This window comes from Cebus imitator, unplaced genomic scaffold (genome assembly GCF_001604975.1).
Source record: "Cebus imitator isolate Cc_AM_T3 unplaced genomic scaffold, Cebus_imitator-1.0 Scaffold15, whole genome shotgun sequence".
Classification (NCBI taxonomy): Eukaryota; Metazoa; Chordata; class Mammalia; order Primates; family Cebidae; genus Cebus; species Cebus imitator.
The window spans coordinates 6,723,928-6,743,942 of NW_016107330.1; the positions used below are offsets into that span (position 1 = coordinate 6,723,928).

At 57.8% G+C, this 20,015-nt stretch overlaps 2 protein-coding genes across 2 annotated transcripts in view; one reads left to right on the forward strand and one right to left on the reverse strand.

Annotated features, from left to right (window-relative positions):
- Positions 1 to 4,113: 4,113 nt before the first annotated feature.
- The window catches only part of LOC108285752 (chloride channel protein ClC-Kb-like), a 24,744-nt gene continuing 8,842 nt past the window's right edge, over positions 4,114 to 20,015 (forward strand). Inside the window, exons 1-11 of the mRNA XM_037730816.1 lie at positions 4,114 to 4,368; positions 13,943 to 14,049; positions 14,962 to 15,090; positions 15,910 to 16,038; positions 16,953 to 17,092; positions 17,389 to 17,466; positions 17,550 to 17,628; positions 18,169 to 18,294; positions 18,668 to 18,741; positions 19,740 to 19,817; positions 19,901 to 20,007. Of these exons, the coding sequence (XP_037586744.1) occupies positions 13,950 to 14,049; positions 14,962 to 15,090; positions 15,910 to 16,038; positions 16,953 to 17,092; positions 17,389 to 17,466; positions 17,550 to 17,628; positions 18,169 to 18,294; positions 18,668 to 18,741; positions 19,740 to 19,817; positions 19,901 to 20,007 (1,040 nt within the window). The 5' untranslated portion in view covers positions 4,114 to 4,368; positions 13,943 to 13,949. The remainder of the gene's footprint in view (positions 4,369 to 13,942; positions 14,050 to 14,961; positions 15,091 to 15,909; positions 16,039 to 16,952; positions 17,093 to 17,388; positions 17,467 to 17,549; positions 17,629 to 18,168; positions 18,295 to 18,667; positions 18,742 to 19,739; positions 19,818 to 19,900; positions 20,008 to 20,015) is intronic.
- HSPB7 (heat shock protein family B (small) member 7) lies at positions 5,100 to 10,083 on the reverse strand. Its single transcript, XM_017505216.2, has 3 exons — positions 9,057 to 10,083; positions 8,371 to 8,504; positions 5,100 to 6,843 (listed from the first exon to the last, which is right to left on the reverse strand). The coding sequence occupies exons 1-3, from the start codon at positions 9,664 to 9,666 to the stop codon at positions 6,664 to 6,666; spliced, it is 924 nt and encodes a 307-aa protein (XP_017360705.1). The 5' UTR covers positions 9,667 to 10,083; the 3' UTR covers positions 5,100 to 6,663.

The window sequence follows — 20,015 nt, forward strand, 5'->3', positions numbered from 1 at the left end:
TCACCCAGGCTGGAGTGCAATAGCGTGATCTCGGCTCACTCCAACCTCCGCCTCCCGTGTTCAAGCGATTCTCCTGCCTCAACCTCCTGAGTAGCTGGGATTACAGGTGTATATCACCATGCCTGGCTAATTTTTGTATTTTTAGTAGAGATGGGGTTTCACCATGTTGGTCAGGCTGCTCTCAAACTCCTGACCTCATAATCCACCCACCTCAGCTGAGATTACAGGCGTGAACCACCACGCCTGGCCTGGAAGAGACTTTTAATGACAGTCTTGCAAGATGGAGTGTACGGTGGGCAGGTGCACGCAGCACAGCCACAACAAGCAATCTAACCCCTAGCGCGCAGGACCCTCCCTGGTTCCTCACAGGCTGAGTACTGTGGCTGTGGGGTCACAGTCTTCCCAGATGTCACCTATTGGTTGTTGGGTAGGGGTTTTTAGGTGCTGTCTTTAGAGGTACATTTTGTGGCAGCCCACAATGCATTGCAATCATAGTCAGCTTAGGATTTTTTTAAGTATTTGGCTTATGACCTAGGTAGTCAGGCAAGCTGATGAGAATAGACAAATTGAGCTATTTTGCAGGCTAGTAAACTTTCATTCTAGACTAAACTTTTTTGCTTTGGGTGAGGGCAACTAAGGGCACCCTGACAAGCAGGCACCGGCTGTCAAAGCAGGGGCCTAGTAGAGTCTGTTCTGTAGTTTGAGGACTCAAACCTATCCAAGGCACTTTGTTTTGGAAATGGATCACTGTATCCATTATTTCCTTTAGGCCTAAGGTGACAGAGACGTGAAAACTTTGGAATAAGCACAAATGATCACAAAAATTATCCAACAGTCTGTGCATTGTCTGGTTATCTAGGAGATGAGCGTTTTTCTTTGCTTTTGAGCTATTTTACAGCTCTGTCTATGGTACGTAACACATAGGAATGCAAAATACTTCTTGTCTACAGACAAGAAAATCCTGTCCTGTCCTGCTTAAGTCCAGTGGATTCTCCTTCCCCACTGTGGAAGAAGCCAGTGTTACCTCTACATGCATGTTCATTTCAGTATTCCTTGAACTGGTTGTAACATCTTACTGGTTCCCTCATTAACCACAAATTAAGTAAAATCTTCAGTAGGACTGTAAAATGGTACAACCACTTTGGAAAACAGTCTGGCAGTTCCTCAAACAAATGTGGAGCTTTTAGAGGACCCAGCAATTCCGCTCCTAGATATATCTCCAATAGAAGTGAAAACATTCATCCACATGAAAATCTGCACTAATGGCCAGGCACAGTGGCTGGTGTAATCCCAACACTTTGGGAGGCCGAGGCAGGTGGGCCATCTGAGGTCAGGAGTTTGAGACCAGCCTGGCCAACTTGGGGAAACCCCATCTCTACTAAAAATACAAAATTATCCGGGTGTGGTGGTACATGCCTGTAATCCCAGCTACTCAGGAGGCTGAGGCAGGAGAATTGCTTGAACCCGGGAAGTGGAGGTTGCAGTGAGCTGAGATTGTGCCATTGCACTCCAGCCTGGGCAACAAGAGCGAAACTCCATCTCAAAAAGAAAATCTGCCTGAGTGTACAGAGCGGCGCTAGTCACCAAAACAGGAGGGTGGAACCAACCCAAGCATCCATCAACTGATGAAAATTAAGCAAATTGTGGCCTAGCCGTGCAACTGAGTATGATTCGGCCTTAAAAAGGAACAGATTATTAGCCCATGCTACAATATAGATGAATCTTGAAAACATTATGCTAGGTGAAAGATGTCAAATACAAAAGGTCACTGTAGGGTCCAGCCCTGCAGGGTTCTGTGAATCCCTCCCTGCTGGTGGGGAGACGAGAAATTGTAGAAATAAAAGACACAAGACACAGAGATAGAGAAAAGTAAGTTTGGCCCCAGAGGTCCACTGCCAACCAAAGTGCGGAGCCTGGAGTGTCCGCACACTCTGACTTAATTTATTGAGTACAAAAGCTGGGGACAGGGAAGGTAGGGCGTAGGTAGGGCGTGGTCTTGGAGGTCGGCGACTGGGGGCAGGGTAAAAGAGGGTGTGACAGTGGTAGGGTCATGCAGGTGATAGCTGAGATGAGGTAAGGGGCATAATTCGTCAGCACTTTTTCCATACTTGTCACAAAGACATTAAGATTTACGTTGCTTTTACTGATTCATTCTTACAAGAAAAAAGGAACCAGGTACAGAAGCAGATCATGAGATTGACGTGGAACGTGACCACTGAAGCACAGCATCACATAGAGACAGTTAAGCCCCTGGTGTTTGCGGACCTTCCTGACAGCCGTCCGGCCTTACCGCAAGAGCTTGCAGAAGTGGAGTTTTCTCCTAACTCCTCCGAGGAAGGAGACGTCTCAGCTATTTTGGACGCCTCCTTCCCTAGCTGGCTAAACAGCAGGCGCTTTCCCAGCACTGACGCTGCCTGCCGCACAGCCAAGGCACCCTCCAGCAGCCCTTACGCAGGCGTGACAGAGGGCTTAAAATGTCTTGCCTTAGAGTCTTTCATTTCACAATGTCGCCCCAGGTTCACACTTCCAAACTGAGAGGCATTAGTAAAAGAATTAAGATCACAGCCGGGCGTGGTGGCTCACGCCTGTAATCCAAGCACTTTGGAGGCTAAGGTGGGCGGATCACCTGAGGTCGGGAGTTCAAGACCAGCCTGACCAACACGGTGAAATCCCGTCTTTAAAAAAAAAAAAAAGAATTAAGTTCAATTATGAAGAACTAAGATCACCTGTGAATAACTAATAACTACTACGGTTATGTTTCTAGTTACTTTCTTCTTCATTCTTCATATGGAAATAGGCTGAGGCCTTTGGTTCCTGCCTCCGCACTTCTGGGGTCTTTTCCCTATAGGTCACTTTTTTTTTTTTTTTTTTTGAAACAGGTTCTCACTCCATTGCCCAGGCTGGAGTGTGGTGGCTCAAACATGGCTCACTGCCTCAACCTCCAGGCTCAAGTGATCCTCCAGCATCAACCCCCAACTAGCTGGAGCTACAGGTATGCGCTACCACACCCTGTTAATTTTTGTATTTTTTGTGGAGATGCAGTTTTGCCATGTTGCCCAGGCTGGTCTCAAATACATGCTTTGTATTTATCTAGCTCGGGCAATCCACCCTCCTCAGCCTCCCAAAGTGCTGGGAATGCAGGCGTGAGCCTGGACATTTTTTATTTTATTTTATTTGAGTCAAGGTCTCACTGTGTCACCCAGGATGGAGTGTAGTGGTGCGATCATGGCTCACTGAGGCCTCCATCTCCTGGGCTCCCGCGATCCTCCCACCTCAGCCTCCCAAGTAGCTGGGACCACAGGTGCACATCACTATATTGGCTAATTTTCGTATTTTCTGTAGAGACGGGTTCTTGGCCATGTTACCCAGGCTGGTCTCTAAACCTGGGGCTCAAGTGATCCTCTCACCTCAGGCTCCTGAGCATGTGCTACTTTCACCTGAGTTTGGAAACAGGGTTTTGAAAGGGGCTCTGAACATCTGCCTGGGCTCTTTGTGTTCTGTCTGTGACTCTGAGCTGGTAGCTCTGGAGGGCTTTCTGGAGGAGGAGGCCTTTGGCCTGGGCTAGGCCTTCAAAGTGAGGAAGCCTTCTAGGTCTGACCCTCCCAGTCTCTGGTACTACCTGACCTGGACTTTCTCACAGGTTTCCAGCCCCAGAGAGCTGCGTCTTTTCAGTATCCCCTACCTCCTTCCCAGGCCCATCCCAAAAGCTGTAAGATGCAAAAGCCCCCTTTCCCTGTGGTGGCTGACATGGCTGGGGGGAGCTGATGATCCAGATTGACCCAGCAGAGGGCTTTCCAGGGCCACAGCAAGGATTCACATCCTAACCCTGCCACTTCCAAGCCAGGTGACCTTGGCCAGTTGCCTGACCTCGCTGATCCTCCGTGTCCTTCTCAGCACACAGTTATCATAGTACCTGCTTTGCGGGACTCTTGGGACTGAGCAGCGCGCCTGGCACACCCTAGTTGCTTAATGAATGGGACAGCTATAATTACTCTTCCGGGTGGGGGCGGGGCGCTGGGCCGGCAGCCAGGCCTATATTTAGCCTGGAAGGGGGTTGGGGGCGCTGGGAGACAAAGCGCCGAGGCTAGTTCCCAGGGGGCGGAGCCGGCGAAAGCCCGGCTGCCAACCCGCCCTCCCTTGCCGCAGGGTCACCTTGGCCGGGCTGGCGGCCAAGGGCTGCTTCGGACCCGACATGCCCCAGCTGCCCAGCGGCCGCCTGGTCCCCTGAGCTGTCCTCATCCCCGCAAACTGCGGTTTGGGGAGGGGGCTGCTGGGGACTGGGGGAGGTCGGCCCTATTGACCATTTGGGAAACTGTCCCCTTTCCCAGCACAGGCCGAGGGAGGGCTTGCTGGGGTCAGTACGCCAAGGTGAGCCTGAACCCGAGTGGGGGGTGCGGGAGGGGAAGCCAGGCCGGCTCCTCCCACAACCTCGCGCCAATGAGTGTCGGGGCTGCAAATAGCCCGGTGGAATCAGTGAGTCATGGAGGCTGGAAATACCGCGCGTCCCTGCTCGCCTCCCCTCCTCCTGACCGCAGCCCGGAGGAGCTGCACGGGGTTGTGCAGGGTGGGGGACCCCTCCGGAGGGCCCCCCCTCCCCAGGCTCTCTGAATCAGCCAGGACAACCCCTGCCCCCAAGTTCCAGCTGGCTTTGCCTCTGGTACTGTGTGACCCTGGGCCAGTCACTCAGCCTCTCTGGGCCGCAGAAGCCCCATTAGGTACAGGAAGGAATTCAAGAGGGCAGGCCACCCGGTGCAGCCTGCCCACCTTCGCATCCCTGCGCCTGGGACTGGGACAGTGCTTGGCACAGCGCCCGACACACAGCAGGGCAGTAAATATCTCTGGAAGGAAAGAAAGAATAAAAAGGGAAGGGCAGGCAGTTGGAAGAGAGGGTGTTGCAAGGGTGCTCCAGAAACAATCCTGGGGTTCCTGCCCAGGGGTTTTGGGGAGCCCACGGAGGGGACCAAGGAACACCCATATTTTGTAAGATCTTCAGCTCTAACTTGAGCTACAACTCACCCCCAAATCTGAAAGGTGTGTCTGCTTCTCCTGGGGTTTCCAGCCCTGCCCTGTTTGAGAACTCCAGGCAGTTGGCCTCCAGAAGGCTGTGAGACTGTCCTTTATTGTGTATACAGGTTCCAGCCACAGGGCTTTCCCACACACCCCTCCAGAGTCCACCCCCAGGGGGCCCAGAGTGGCAGGAGTGAGAGGCCACCCCATGGCACACTGACCTGAGAGGCGCGGAGGGAGGAGGCTGGACTGCGACTTGCCCTGGGGACCCACTAACTGAGGACCACCCTTTCCCTCCACCCTGCTTCTGTATGTGGGAGCCAAAGCCAAGAGTCACTGGGGGCAGCAGGCATTCCCCAGGGTTAAGGCTGATGGAAGGTCGCTATCCCAGATGGGAGATTGGGGCTTTTCCTCTGACTCCCCCTCTCCCCCGCTGGAAGACGTGGGAGGGGTGCATAGCCCTGGAGAGGTAGAATGAGGGGAAATACTCCTCATTGCCCAGAGATGGGGGGTTGAGAGCAGCTGTTGACACCCTGGGTTTAGATCTAACCTTCAACAGCAAAGCCGGGCACTCAATGGCTCACAGATGGTTTCCCCATTGATGAAAATGGAGATTGTAAATCTGAATTGAGAAAACTCTGAATCTGGCCTCAACCAATGGTCATGCTGAGTATTTGAAGGACAAGGATAAGGGTGTGTGTGTTACACACACCAGGCCTATAAATTCATAGATTAAAGAGGGGTACGGATGACGAGGCGACTGCCTAGAGGGGAAGGTGGCAAGAAGCTGAGGTCCAGCCTTTAGGACCCAAAGCCCCATCCATGCCCTGGCTTCCACCTCTGTTGAGTGATCCTGTCTGCATGGGAACAGCCCAGGAACATAGGCCTGTGGGTGGGAGGGAGAAGGACCAGCCCCACCCCCAACCCTACCTGACCTTGCTGAAGGCCCCAGCAGGCATGGGACGGCAGGAGTTTCATGCAGTTTATCACGAATCAGGTGTATTGGAAAAACCCCATCTATATACAGATGTGGCATGGCTCTGCTCTGGCACAGCCAGCTGGCTGGGGGCACAGGGCGGGCAGGCAGCCTGCTCACTGGCGTGAGGGTTGGAGGCTGGCAGAGGGGAAGTTTACCGTCACGGCTGTCTCCTCTTGGCCTTGGTGAGCCCTCGGGCAGTTAGTTCCACTTAGATAGACACCCCTGCCTGTGACCTTCCCTCTGTCTCTCCTGCTCCCCTTGGCCAAGGGGATTCCAGGTCCCTGCTCCCCTTGCCCTGCAGGGACTTCATAGATCAGAGTGTTTGTCTGTCTGTCTGTCTGTCCCGCAGAGCTTGCCCAGATGTCCTGCTGGTCCCAATCCCCTGACCCACAGCAGGTTCTTTAGATATTCCTTCCCCTACCCCGGCCCCTCTACTCTGGATTAAGTGAGGGAAGCCATATTTGAAATCTGGGCACCATGCCTCAGGCCAGGGACTCTCCTGGCCTGCTCTGGATAGAGTGGAGGGCCCTAGTACGGGAGGATGGTCCACCTGGGGCCTGGGGAGCATAGGGGCTGGAACCTGGGCTGAGATGGTCTGGAGCTGTTGAAATGGGGTTAGGAAGGCTTTGCTGGCAGACGTGGGGGTGGGGGGGCAGGGCAAGGGAAAGGAGAGGCCCTCAGATTTTGATCTCTGTCCGGAAGGTCTGCTGGACGTGCTCTGTATGCGGGTGGCGCCGTGCCCGGATGGTGAGGCTGCCGTCCTCCCGGAGAGCCGAGGTCACCGATGTAGGGTCCACATCCTCCGGCAGCTGGCACTTGTGAGCGAAGGTGTTCATGACCGTGCCGTCTGCTGCCAGCTGGGAAAGGGGTGACCGTCAGGCAGGCTGCCCCTGCCCCTGTCCTGCTTGTGACAAGCCATAGCCCTCTTCTCCCCATTCTAACCTGAGCCAGTCCCCATATGCTGAGGAGCTCTGCCCTCAGGTGTGGAGGGTCTGCCCAGGGTGGTGATGGCCTCAGGCCCAGGGCTATTCAGGGACAGCCCAGGGGTGTGTCGTAGAGCTCCAGTAGCTCCAAGGGACAGGCAAGGGGCATGGGGAGGGGTGGGACTTGGAGAGAGAGGCGGCTCTGTGGCAGTAGCTCTGAATCTGGGGCTCCTGGGGAATGCAGGGATGACAGAGGAGAGCCACGCCCTCCTGGATCCCTGGACTCATTGGGCATCTGCCCGCTAGGGCTGAGCGCCTGCCTCTCCCCCACAACTCAGCCAGCACATAGTGTCCAGGGGAGTTTGGGGCAGCTGAGTCACTGTTGCAGGTGGCAGGGCTGGCACGTGCTGCCCTCAGGTCCTGGTGTCCCCAGTCTTTGGCATCCCTGGCAGGGATGTCAGGAGTCCATCCTTGAATACGGAAGGGAGGAAGCCAGCCCATTGGAGCTTAGGAGGAGGCCTTGGGCAGGTCCTCTCTTCTCTCCTGGCAGCTCCGGCTGTCCCAGGTGGCGCCCCTGTTCAGGCCTGGCCACACCCTCTCCAGGACGGAGGCCCCAATGCCTCCTAGAAGTTCAGACTCAGACACTCAAGAGACCCGTGACCCTGAGACCCGAGGGCAGAGGGTGTGTGTGGTTTAGAGTGTGTGTGACCCTAAACTGCACAGTGGTGATGGCCATAGGCCGAGGGCTTTGCAGGGACAGGGCAGGGTGCTTCGTGGAGCTCCAGCAGCTCCGAAGGGCAGCATGGGGCATGGGGAGGGGGTGGGACTTGGAAGGAAAAGCAGCTCCGTGGCAGTGGCTCAGAATCTGGGGTGCCTGGGGAATGCAGGCATCTCAGCCCAGGTTCCAGCCCCTATACCCCCAGACCCCAGGTGGACTGGACACCCTAAACTGGCCAACCTCGGGCCTAATTTGGGGGTTCCAAGATGGGGGATGGGTCTCTGGCTGTGGAATGGAAGAGGGCTTGAGGTGTGTCACATGGAGAAACTCCTCCCCCGGCTGCCCAGGTGAGTTCCCCGCCTACCCGCATCCACCCTCTATGGCTGCCAGAGGAGCTGTCTTCACACTGCCATCACCATCTCTCGCTCCTCATCTCCCTCCCTCAAACTCCCACCCCCTCAGGCTCCCTCTGCCCACATCCCTCCATCCCTCTCCCATTCCCCGTAGGCTCCTTCAGCTGCTCAGGGCCCTGGAAGAAAGGATCTGGGAACCTCGATGCAAAGAGAGGCAGTGAGGATCCCCATAGCCATGGGCTACAGGGGCAAGGCCTTCAGCTAGCCCTGGGGGGGCATGGGGAAGGGACACTGGCCAGGGTCTGGGGTCCCAGGATGGGAAGGGGGAGTAGGAGACGTTGGAGGCAAGAGCAGAGTTTGGGGTGCAGTGGGTGGGGTTGGGGGGCTCACCTTCTCAGCCCGCACCTCAATGTGGTTGTTGGAGGTGGTGACGATGATGTCTTCAGGTGAGAAGTCCCTCACGTCCACTGCAAACTCATAGGCGTCTCCGAGGGTCTTGATGTTGCCTGGTCCCGCAGGGCAGGCTGTGGGATGGGCTATTGTGAGCGAGGCATGGAGCAGGCTTGGCGTGCTGACCCCAGGATTCTGGCTCCTTCTCTTAGGGCAATGGGTGGCTCCCCAGGCCCTACCCATCCCCCAGGTGTTTCTCCTTAAGCTCCTCCTCCTTGCAGCTCACCTTTTCTGGGGTGGGGATGGGGCCTCACCCACAGGTGTGGTGTGTTTATATGACGCTAGGTCTGTAACACCTCACCCGGGGCCTGGAACCTGGGGCTGCCTCCCACCCCTCACCCCATCCAGCCCTCCAGGGCTCCAGCTGAGATTGGCTGCATTTACAGACCGTGGTGGCCACGGAACCATGTCTGATCCCCAGGGCCACCACTGTTCCTTAGAGGCCCACCTGTTTTCATGGCCACATCTGTCCCTGTGGCCACCTCTGTCTTGGCAGCCACACATGGCTGCGGGCTGTGTGGCACCTGTTCCAGGCAGCCCGGCAGCCACAGTGCATTCGGTGGCGCCCTGGAGTGGATGTCACCTCCCTCTGCACCTCCCCTCCCCTCAGAGCCTCGAGCACTTGCCTGGGAAGGCCAGGGGCTCCGAGTGGGGACGCATGAAGCTGCCAAAGTCATCGGAAAACATGCTCAGGGCCTTCTCCATGGGTGGGTCCTGGGCCGGGAGGGCACGGGAGGCCGAGGAGGAGGTGGAAGAGGAGGAGGAAGAGGAGGAGGAATGGAAACTTCTCTCCGCTCGGAAGGTGGAAGAGGTCCTGTGGCTCATCCACGGGCGGCGCCGGGCCCTGTCCAGGCGGGCAGGGACTGGACAGGAGAGGGTGTGGGCACAGGCCTCTGGGGGAGCGTGCTGGGCCCTGACGGTGGCCGCTTTATAAGGCCGACTGTCCCTGGGCTCGGGGCCAGCCCCTTGTCTACTAGCTAAATTTAGGCCTCTCCATGGCCCAGAGGGGGCTGGAAACCTTCTCCCGTGCGCCGGCTTGCTGACAGCCCAACACACGCAGGCCAAGAGGCTGAGCTCACAGCCTGGCATTCCAGGCCGATCACAGCAGCCCCAGGGGCCTCCACACCGCCTTTCCCAAACACAGGCCTGGGTTCCGCCCCCTTGACACTCGGACCTCGGTGCCTGCCCCAGAACCTTGCAGGTTTGGGGTTTCTTGTGTGTTTTGTTTCCCCCCATCAGCCTGGGGGGTCTGTAAGGACTGTGCCTCCCCCCTCAGACTCTGGTTCTCCGCCACGGCAGTTCTCCCCCATCAGAGTGTAGGCTCCTTGGGGACAGGATGAGTGGAAGCGCCACGGCTGTGTGATGTCAGGAGCTCCTTCCCTCAAGGCAGACAACCTTCGCAGCCTATGTCTAAGGAAGGCTGAACCCTGGCAGGAGAAGTAGAATGCTCAGCTGTCCCCTGCCAGCCCCCATGGGGACCTGGATCCCCTGCCTGTACTCCCCCTGACTCTCAGAGCATTTAGGGGCCCCAAGAGGAGAAAGCTAGCAGCTTTCTCCTTAAAGGTCTAGAGGGTTATGTTCCTGGCAACTGTCTGCTCCACCTCCGTGTCAGAGGGGACCCCTGGGGCTGCTTTAGGGATTTCAGTCAGAGGTAAAAGAATTCCCAACGACTATCATTCTAGCCCTGACTTCTGGAGTGACTTCTGGGCACAGGCTCCTGACCACAAGCTGTCCAGTGTGGCCCACGCAGCTTGATCTCCACGAAGCTGGGAGTGTGGAGGTGAGGCGTTCTTCCCATTTTATGGACGGGGAAATGAAGCCTCTTGGAAAGGGAGGGGCTTGCACTTGCGTAAGGAGCAGAGTTGGGATTCAAACCTAGATGTGGACCCAAAGCCCTTCGGAGGCCGAGGTGGTTTTGAACATATGCCTGTGGAGACAGGCCAGCCCAGAAGAGCCGGAGAAGTCCCTCCCTACCCACCTGCTTGCTCAGCAGAGCTGGAACTGACCTTGCACTGGGCCAGGGTGGAGGCCATTGTAAGAGGCAGCCAGGCCCTCTGCTCTGCCCAGGTTGCAGTTCGAGACCTCTGCTGTCCTCTCCACATCCCGCCCTTCCATCCCAGATCAGCTCCAATCCCTCCTCCCCCAGAGAGGCCTCTCTGATTGCTCCTGCTCATACAGCCCCACACTTGGTCCTGATGCCCCCAACACTGACTGTCTTTGTCCACCCACAGCACCTGGCAGTGTGACATGGTCTTTCTGTGTGCTGTGACTCTCTGCTGTGTCCCTTCTTCCCTATCCAACTGGCAGTTCCCACGGGGGCAAGGATTCACCTGTCTCCCCATTAGATGGAAGGTTCCCGAAGACAGGGACCATTTCTCTTTTATCTGAGCCCCCTACAACCCAGTCTGGCACTTCATCCCAGAGGGCTCTGTCTACAGGGATGTTAGTGGTGCCGGAGGTACATGGAGTGGAAGCAGAGCAGGGCACAGGGCACAGTGGGGGCCAGGCTGGTGCCTGTTGCCCTGGCAGCTTCCTGCCCATGTGGTAGCCTGTGACACCCAGCCTGGCTGAGGGGTTTCTAGGGCCACTGGGAAGCCACCGGCACTGAGGTGAGATGGAGAGAGAGTGGGGCGGGGTGGGGGGCCCAGAGCCTGCCGGACGCCAGGGAAACAGGAGCCAGTGGCTAAATGCAGACACACTGTCATGGTGCTGAGGGCCTGAGTCACTGCCCCTGGATGTCAGATCCCATTACCCACCCCCGCCCACCATTCCGCTTCCCAAGGCATTGCCCACACAAATACTGGATCCTCTGGCTTCACTGGCCCGGAGGGACCTCAAAAGGTCATCAAGGCCATTCCCCTGCCTCTATCTTCAGATCACAGGGACAGAAGGAGCTAAAAAGATGATACAGTCCTTTGAATCCCAATTACCCAGGGAAGCTTTTCCCAAACATGGACCCTTTCCTCCGACCCCAGGATTTTGATTTGGGATCTGGAGAAAGCACCTCCCATGTCTTCCCATCAGCTCCCCACACAGCCAGCTCATGGGCCGGTGATGAAGCCTTCATCACTCAGCAGGTATTTATTGAAACCCTGCTATAAATAGGTGCTGGGCACTGTTCTAGGCTCTGAAGGACTCAGATGAATAAGGCAGAGACAGGCCCCTGCCTCCAGGCTCACTCATCAGACAGAAGAGGAAACTGAGGTTCGAGTTGATGAAGGAGTTAGGCATAGCAGAGCTGTGCTGGCTTCATACCTGCTTTCATCCTGCTGAGCCGCCTGGCTGCCCTCCCTCAGCCTCCTGGGGCTCCCAGGGCTGGGGGGTGAGGGTGGATGTGGACTTGCAGTGCCAGCTGTGGGACAGTAGCCAGCAGCTGCCCCAGACCAGACACTGGGGATCAGGATGTCAACAGGGCAGCCAGTTCTGGTGCTGTGCAGAGTCAACAGGTCAGGGTGGCCAAGGTAAAGGTGGGCTCGGGACCACGCAGAGCAGCAAGCCCCGTCCCACCTCCCACAACACACACCTTCTATTTTGGTCTGACTTGCCTGGCATCTAGGGACAGAAGGTAGCCCAGAGTCCCAGATTGTAACAATCATTACAGGACCAACCTGTTGCCCAAAAGGGACCTCAGACTCAACTCTTCTGCTGTGTACCCAAACCGTTGCCCTGGTTGAGCCTCAGGAGCTGGAGGAGATTTGGGCAGAGGAAGAGCTGCATGGTGGAGGGCTGGGTTCAGCCTCTGCTGTGTGACCCTGGAGGAGTGACTCACCTCTCTGAACATCTACAAAATGGCAATGCTCCCCCCATTCACAGGGTGTGTGGAGGGGGACTTGAGCTGCGGATGTGAAGCTCCTGCACGTAGCAGGCACACAACACCTGCTTGTTCCTCACCACGTTCCCTCACTCCTACGCTCCTGTCCTCTGTTGGAGCGGGACAGAGTCTGTGGAATTACCCAGAAGTCCCCAGCCAGAGCTGCTGCCCCTTGGACGTGTGCTTTGACAGGCATTTCCTGAGCCTGGGGGGTCTGGACACGAGGATCAAGTTCAAGTTCCTCACCCCAACTCACTGCCTCGCCCCAGGTGTTGGCTTCCTCGCCAGCCCTGGACAAGATGGGTTATCAGGACGGGACCGTGCGGCACAGCCTGTAGGCTTTGGAGCCAGGCAAACCCTGGCTGGGAGTTCTGACTCTGCCTCGGCCTCTGTGATCTTGGGCAGGCAGCCTAGCCTCCCTGAGACACCATTTATTTACAACGGGCTCACCCTGCCTGCCTCATGGGGCTTCCGTGGTCACTTACGGTGATTAATCTGGGCAAGGCTGACTGTGTACCTGGCACACAGGGAGGGTGCGGTCATGCTGCCCCACTCACCTTTGCCGGCCTGTCCTCACCTTCCCTGCCCAGCCTCCCCCATCTCTCTCTGTGCTTTTCCAAACCTTGCATGTCCAGCTCTGAGCTCCCTGGGCCTTGAGCCTCAGCTCGGGCAGATGACCCCTCGCTGTCCTGCTGTGTTCGTGAGCTCCCCTTCTCCGGACCCTGCCCAGCAACACCCCGGGAGCCTGAGTGCAGCCAGACACCACCCTCTGTGTGGCTTTGGTGGGTGGGGAAGCTGCTGCCCCCCTCTATTGGCAGCTCTGCCCTGCATGGCGCTCGGCTGCACAGTTCAGGTTGGTTTGTCAAGGACATTTTAAATCTCCACAGTAAACCCCAGGTGCGGGGGGAGAGGATGATGATTGGTGGAGCATAGAGCATACACCTGTCTAGGTGCGCTGCAGCTGGGAGCAAAGGAGGCTCTGTGACAGGAGGGCCAGTTCGGCCACAGCAGGAAGACTGAGAGGTAAGGGGACTCTGGGCATGAACTGGGGTATGGACCTGGCAGCACCAGGCAGGCAGGGCAGAGGGGATGGTAGGGGTAGGAGCCAGTATCTCACTTTGGCTTTGCAGAGGTCTCCTTCTGGACCTGGGGCTTTCCTGCCTTTGTGGCCTGAGCTACTGGGGAGAGACGAGGGTGCTCCAAGATGGACAGGGAGAGTCAGAGCCATCCCTGGGACTCTGCAGTGAGTCACAGCCCTGGCCAGAGACTGCTCCCAGCAGTGGAAGCGCCAAGCGATCCAGAAGGGTGCGAGCGGTGGCCACAGAAGGGGAAGGCTCTGAGCAGGGCTTGGGCTCCAGCCTGTGCCCAGTCGGCTGCTGGACACGGGGGGACACCTAGGAATCCCACCCCCATCCCACACAATGACACACACGGGCACACCCTCAGTGACAGAACCTCAGGGATGAGGGCACACACAGACCTAGTGTGATCACACACACACACACACACACACACACACACCCGCAAAAGCCGAATCCTTCCCTCTTCATTTGGGAGGGAGAGCCCCGGAAGGGCTGAGAGGCAGCAAGAGGATGTGGGGCAGCTCACCCATGTCCCCCCCTCTATCCAGAGCGGCTCACCCGGGTCCTCCCTCTATCCAGAGCAGCTCACCCGGGTCCCTGCCTCTATCTGCTTCCCCAGAGACCTGATGGAGGAGCTGGTGGGGCTGCGTGAGGGCTCCTCAGGGGATCCTGTGACTCTGCAGGAGCTGTGGGGCCCATGTCCCCACATCCGCCAAGGCATCCGAGGTGAGAGCCTGGTCCCCTTCCTCTCCCTGTGGCAGACCCCTCAGGACATCCCCCTGCCCAGCTCCCACCCCACCTCCCTGCCCAGGAGCCACCCTCCTCCTGGCATTTGTCCAGGACATCACGGCCCAGAGTCTCCTGGGTGTAGGGAGGGAAGGGGTCTGTCTGTTCAGCTGTCTGTGGGTCAGATGGGCCGGGCATCTGCCCTCTGCCTTTTGAGATACAGCCTGAGGTCTGGTCACTGTGCCCACCCTCCTCCCAGGCCTGTCCTTCACCTACCTGTGCCAATGAGGGGCCCCGAGGGTCAGCTGCTGGGACAGCTGGGGTACAGCAAGGGGGTGGGGCAGCCTGCACTTGGCCCCTTTGCTTAGAGCCCCTCAGCTATGGGGCAGAGCAGGCAGGGACCCCAGAAGGAAGCTAAGTGCAGCCCCAGGGGCTGGTGCCCACAGTCAGTGATGGCCAGCTCCCAGGCTGGGCTGGCAGCCAGCGGGCCAGGGGCGTTGCTGGGGACCCAGAGGATACCTGGCGCCACAAGTCCTGGGACACGCAGGAGTCTGCTAGACCCTGGAGCTCTCTAAGCTACAGACCCTGCGGGGATTCGGGTGAAAGCGTAGCTGCCAGCCTCCTCCACACTCCCTGTCCCCCAGGGGCCCCCAGTACGGAGGGTGGACAGGTCAAAGGCTTTTTGGCAGGGCAGGAGTCCTGGCACCCAGTGTGTCATGATTGTCACCCACCACAAATCCCGCCCAGCCCCCAGTGTGAGGCAGGACCCCCTCAGGACTACCCCAGACTCCACCACCAAGCTCCACCCATCCTGCCCCAGTCTCCCTGCCTGGAGCCCAGCAGTCCTCCAAGGAAGAGACTGTCTGTGTACCCTGTCCCACCCTGGGCCATGACCCCTATGCCCTGCCCCAGGAGGCCTGGAGTGGCTGAAGCAGAAGCTGTTCCGCCTGGGCGAGGACTGGTACTTCCTGATGGCCCTTGGGGTGCTCATGGCCCTGGTCAGCTACACCATGGACTTCGCTGTCAGGAGTGTGGTCCAAGGTAACCTCTCCATAGCAGGTGCTGTCCTGGGCCAAGGGATTCCAAGCTTGCTCTGGGGATGCCAGATAGATGTCACCAGGTGCAGCGGAGGTGGGAAGAGGGCTCTGGGTGGGGATTTGGTCCTGGCTTTACTCCTGACTTGCTTTGTGATCCTGGGCAGGCTACTACCCCTCTCTGGGCCTCAGTCATCTCATTTCCAAGAGGAAGGGAGGCCTGAATGTTCCCCACAGCCCTTCCTCCTCTGAGCTCTGTGTCTCCTCTTCCAGCCTCCCCATTCCTTCTCCTTCCCTCCTGTGTGCCCTGGGGCAGGAGTGGGGGGACTTGCCTAGATCACCAAACCTGGATTGGAGCCTTCTCCCCATTCCTCAGCAGACTGCCTCCACCCTGAGGCCTGCCTGGAAGAGGGGGTGTGCACAGGAAGAGTCTAAGACACTTGCTCTGGAGACCCTCAGCTGTCTGAAGCGGGACCTACTGTGGTGTTCGGAGCTTCACACCTGTGTCATTTAGTTCTCAGTGGCTCTCTTTAGTCTACAATGAGCCTGTGAGGGAGAGCCCATCACCAGCCCACTTGCCAGATGGGGAAACTGAGGCTCAGAGAGCTTGAGTGGTTGCCCAAGGTCACTGAGCTAGAAAGTGGTAAACCTGGGATATGGACCCAGGGTCGCGCTCCTGCCTCCTCTCGGGGGTCTGCCCCTCACTGGGTGTCCTGGTCCTCCCCTCTTTGTGCCTCCATTTCCTGGTCAGTCAGTGGGCACCACAGTGTTGGTCCCGAGGGCTGCCGAGACTGTGGGTGGTCCCCTGATACCCGGCTGTCCCCAGCACACCAGTGGCTGTACCGGGAGATTGGGGATGGTCACATGCTCCGGTATCTCTCCTGGACCGTGTACCCTGTGGCCCTCGTCTCTTTCTCCTCGGGCTTCTCCCAGAGCATTACGCCCTCCTCTGGAGGTGAGTACACGGTCACCATGCCAGTCCCCACTGGCCAAAACCTTCTCAGATCCCAGGGGACTTCTGATGGGGGGAGTCGGGAAGCGGCAGCCTCATTTTACAGACAAAGGCCCAGAAGAAAGGGTTGTGTGGCTTGCCCAAAAGCACACAGCAGGAGCCTGATCTTGACTCTTGGGTCACTGCTGGCCCTACCCACTTTCCAAGGGCTCCTTGGAAAGAGATTCCCCTGTGGGGCCTGTGCTGGTGCCAGGAAGGGGCCCGTGGAGGAGGCACAGCTCCCCCAGGGCGCTCAGTCCTGTCTCCAGCTGCAGGCCAGCAGAGGGGAGCTCCAGGCTCTCTCAGTGGTGGCCTGAGGTTCAGTTCAGGGCTCCCCACCCTGCCACACCATCTGTCAGGCCCGCCGGGAGGATCATGGACAATTCACATTCCCTCTCTGCCTCTCAGCATCCACATCTGCAAAATGTGTTTATGCATCCTAACCTCAGAGGGTTCTGTGGATCTGGCGTGATCATAATAGGGCCAGGAATAGTGACTTAGTCTATAATCCCAGCATTTAGGGAGGTGGGTGGATTGCTTGATTCCTGGAGTTCAAGACCACCTTGGACAACATAGTGAAACCCCATCTCTACAAATAATAAAAAACAACCACAACAACAAAAAGCTAGCCAGGATTCATAGTGCCTGCCTGTAGTCCCAGCCACTTGAGAGGCTGAGATAGGAGGATCACTTTAGAGCCTGAAGAGGTCAGGGATGCATTCAGCTGAGATCAAACCACTGCATTCCAGCCTGAACTATAGTGATACCCTGTGTCAAAGGAAAAAAAAAATCATCACGTGAAAACACCGTGTGAGTAGAGTGTTGAAAGTTTTAATCTAGAGATTGTCCCCTTCTCATTCCTGTCCTCTTCCGCTAAGGTTCTGGAATCCCAGAGCTGAAGACCATGTTGTCGGGTGTGATCTTGGAGGACTACCTGGATATTAAGAACTTTGGGGCCAAGGTGGTGGGCCTCTCCTGCACCCTGGCCTGTGGCAGCACTGTCTTCCTGGGCAAAGTGGTATGGGCAGGCATGAGGGCACACCAACCACCCCGCCCACCCCCCGAAACTATCCTCTCCCCCATCACCACCAAAGCTGGGTCAGAGGGACTTGGACTGGGCCCTGCCTTCAGGGAGCTCAGTCTTGGGGGAAGAGGCAGGCCAGGTCCCCAGAGTGTGACAAAAGCCACCTGAGGACAGCCCTGGGGGTTGGGGAGATGGAGGAGAGGGCGTGATGGGGAAGCCCTGCGGTGGCCTCTGGGTGAGGCTCTTGTGCTGCCCTCACCTGGGCCCTGGGCTCACCCCTCCCTCTGCAGGGTCCCTTCGTGCACCTGTCTGTGATGATGGCTGCCTATCTGGGCCGTGTGCGCACAGCGACCATCGGGGAGCCTGAGGTTAGGGGCTGGGGAGCTTCCTTGGAGGAATGGGAGTGGGGAGGGAGGGGCTGACGCTGAGCCCTGGACTCGGATCCCCCTAGAACAAGAGCAAGCAAACTGAAATGCTGGCGGCAGCGGCGGCAGTGGGTGTGGCCACAGTCTTCGCAGCTCCCTTCAGCGGTGAGACCCCTCGTGCCCCGCCCCCTGGGTCCCTCATGCTCCTCCTCTCACACCCTGGGCTCCCTCAGTCCCGCAGAGAGCCTGGAGGAGGGGGCGGGGCTCATTCTAGTTCTTAGTTCAGCTCTGCCTTGGTGACAGCCACCCACCAGGGACATGGTGGGGGGGAGAGGGGACGTGGTTGGCGGTGCTGAGAGGCTTCAGGGTGACATTAGAGAGACGTGGATTTGAAATCCACGTGTGATCCTGGCCCGTTGGCCTCTCTGAGCCCAGCTTCCTCCTCTGTAAAATGGGGATCGCAACCGTCCCCGCCCGATAGTCAGAGGGCGCACACCTGCATCCCAGGCTGGACGGGTCCCTGGGCAGCGAGGTCCTCCCCACCCAGGGCACATGCCCTGCCCTCCCCTCCTGTCTGTTCCTGTCCAGGCTGTAGGGGAGCAGGACAGATGGGTCAGGGAGGTGGTGACATGGGGAGGAGGCTCTATAGCCGCAGGTGGGTGGGGGTGGAGTGGGGGGCCCACCTGAGATCAGTGTCGCCCCCAGGCGTCCTGTTCAGCATCGAGGTCATGTCTTCCCACTTCTCTGTCTGGGATTACTGGAGGGGCTTCTTTGCAGCCACCTGCGGGGCCTTCATGTTCCGACTCCTGGCGGTCTTCAACAGCGAGCAGGGTGAGCCCCCTGGGCTGCCTGACTCTGGCCCTGTCTGGAGGCTAGGGCAAGGGTCCCCCCTTCCTCCCCTGCATACACTCCTTGCTCTTCCCTTCTCTCCACCCTGCCCCCCCGTTTCCCTCTTCCCTGTTTCCACCTCCTTCTGGGAGGATGGAAGGGCTGACCCATGTGGAGCATGAAGGGCAGGGGCCCTGAGGGTAGAAGGGGGCGAGGCTGGACAGGGAGGCAGGAGCCTGATTGTGGGGGCCTCGAATGCCAGGAAACAGATTCAGGGTCAGGACCTGGCACCCCTCCACCCTGGCCTGTTACCCTGGGACTTGGGTTTGGGTGGGTGGGAGCACCATCTAGGCTCCCCACTGCCCTCCTTCCCCAGAGACCATCACCTCCCTCTTCAAGACCAGTTTCCGGGTGGACGTCCCCTTCGACCTGCCAGAGATCTTCTTTTTTGTGGNAAAACAAATAGAAAAAATCAGCTGGGCATGATTGCATGTGCCCGTGGTCGGAGCTACTCAGGAAGCTGAGGCTTGAGAATTGCTTGAGCCGGGAATTTGGTCCTGCAGTGAGCCGTGTTTCACCACTGCACTCCAGCCCGAAACAAACAAAGGAATCCTAACCCAGCTGGGCACACTGGCTCATGCCTGTAATCCCAGCACTTTGGGAGCCATAAGGGGACAGATCGCTTGAGGTCAGAAGTTCTAGAGCAGCCCAGCCAACATAGCCAGACTCCTTCTCTTGAAAAAATAAGCCGGGGGAAGTGGTCCTCGCCTGTAGTCCCAGCTATTCAGGAGGCTGACTTGGGAGGATAACTTGAGCCCTGGTATCTGAGGCTGCTGTGAGCTATGATCTTGCCACTGTACTCCAGCGTGGCCAACAGAGCCAGACCCTGTCCCCAAAGAAAAATAATCCTAACTTGAGAGGGCTCTGCTGATCTGGCAAGACTGTAATGTAGAGTGTTGAGAATTTTAATCTAGAGATTGTCTTCCTTCTGGCTCTGCTCACCCCTGCCAAGGTTCTGGAATCCCGGAGGTGAAGACCATCTTGTCAGGTGTGATCTTGGAGGACTACCTGGATATTAAGAACTTTGGGGCCAAGGTGGTGGGCCTCTCCTGCACCCTGGCCTGTGGCAGCACTGTCTTCCTGGGCAAAGTGGTATGGGCAGGCATGAGGGCACCCCAACCACCCCGCCCACCCCCCGAAACTATCCTCTCCCCCATCACCACCAAAGCTGGGTCAGAGGGACTTGGACTGGGCCCTGCCTTCAGGGAGCTCAGTCTTGGGGGAAGAGGCAGGCCAGGTACCCAGAGTGTGACAAAAGCCACCTGAGGACAGCCCTGGGGGTTGGGGAGATGGAGGAGAGGGCGTGATGGGGAAGCCTTGCGGTGGCCTCTGGGTGAGGCTCTTGTGCTGCCCTCACCTGGGCCCTGGGCTCACCCCTCCCTCTGCAGGGTCCCTTCGTGCACCTGTCTGTGATGATGGCTGCCTACCTGGGCCGTGTGCGCACAGCGACCATCGGGGAGCCTGAGGTTAGGGGCTGGGGAGCTTCCTTGGAGGAATGGGAGTGGGGAGGGAGGGGCTGACGCTGAGCCCTGGACTCGGATCCCCCTAGAACAAGAGCAAGCAAACTGAAATGCTGGCGGCAGCGGCGGCAGTGGGTGTGGCCACAGTCTTCGCAGCTCCCTTCAGCGGTGAGACCCCTCGTGCCCCGCCCCCTGGGTCCCTCA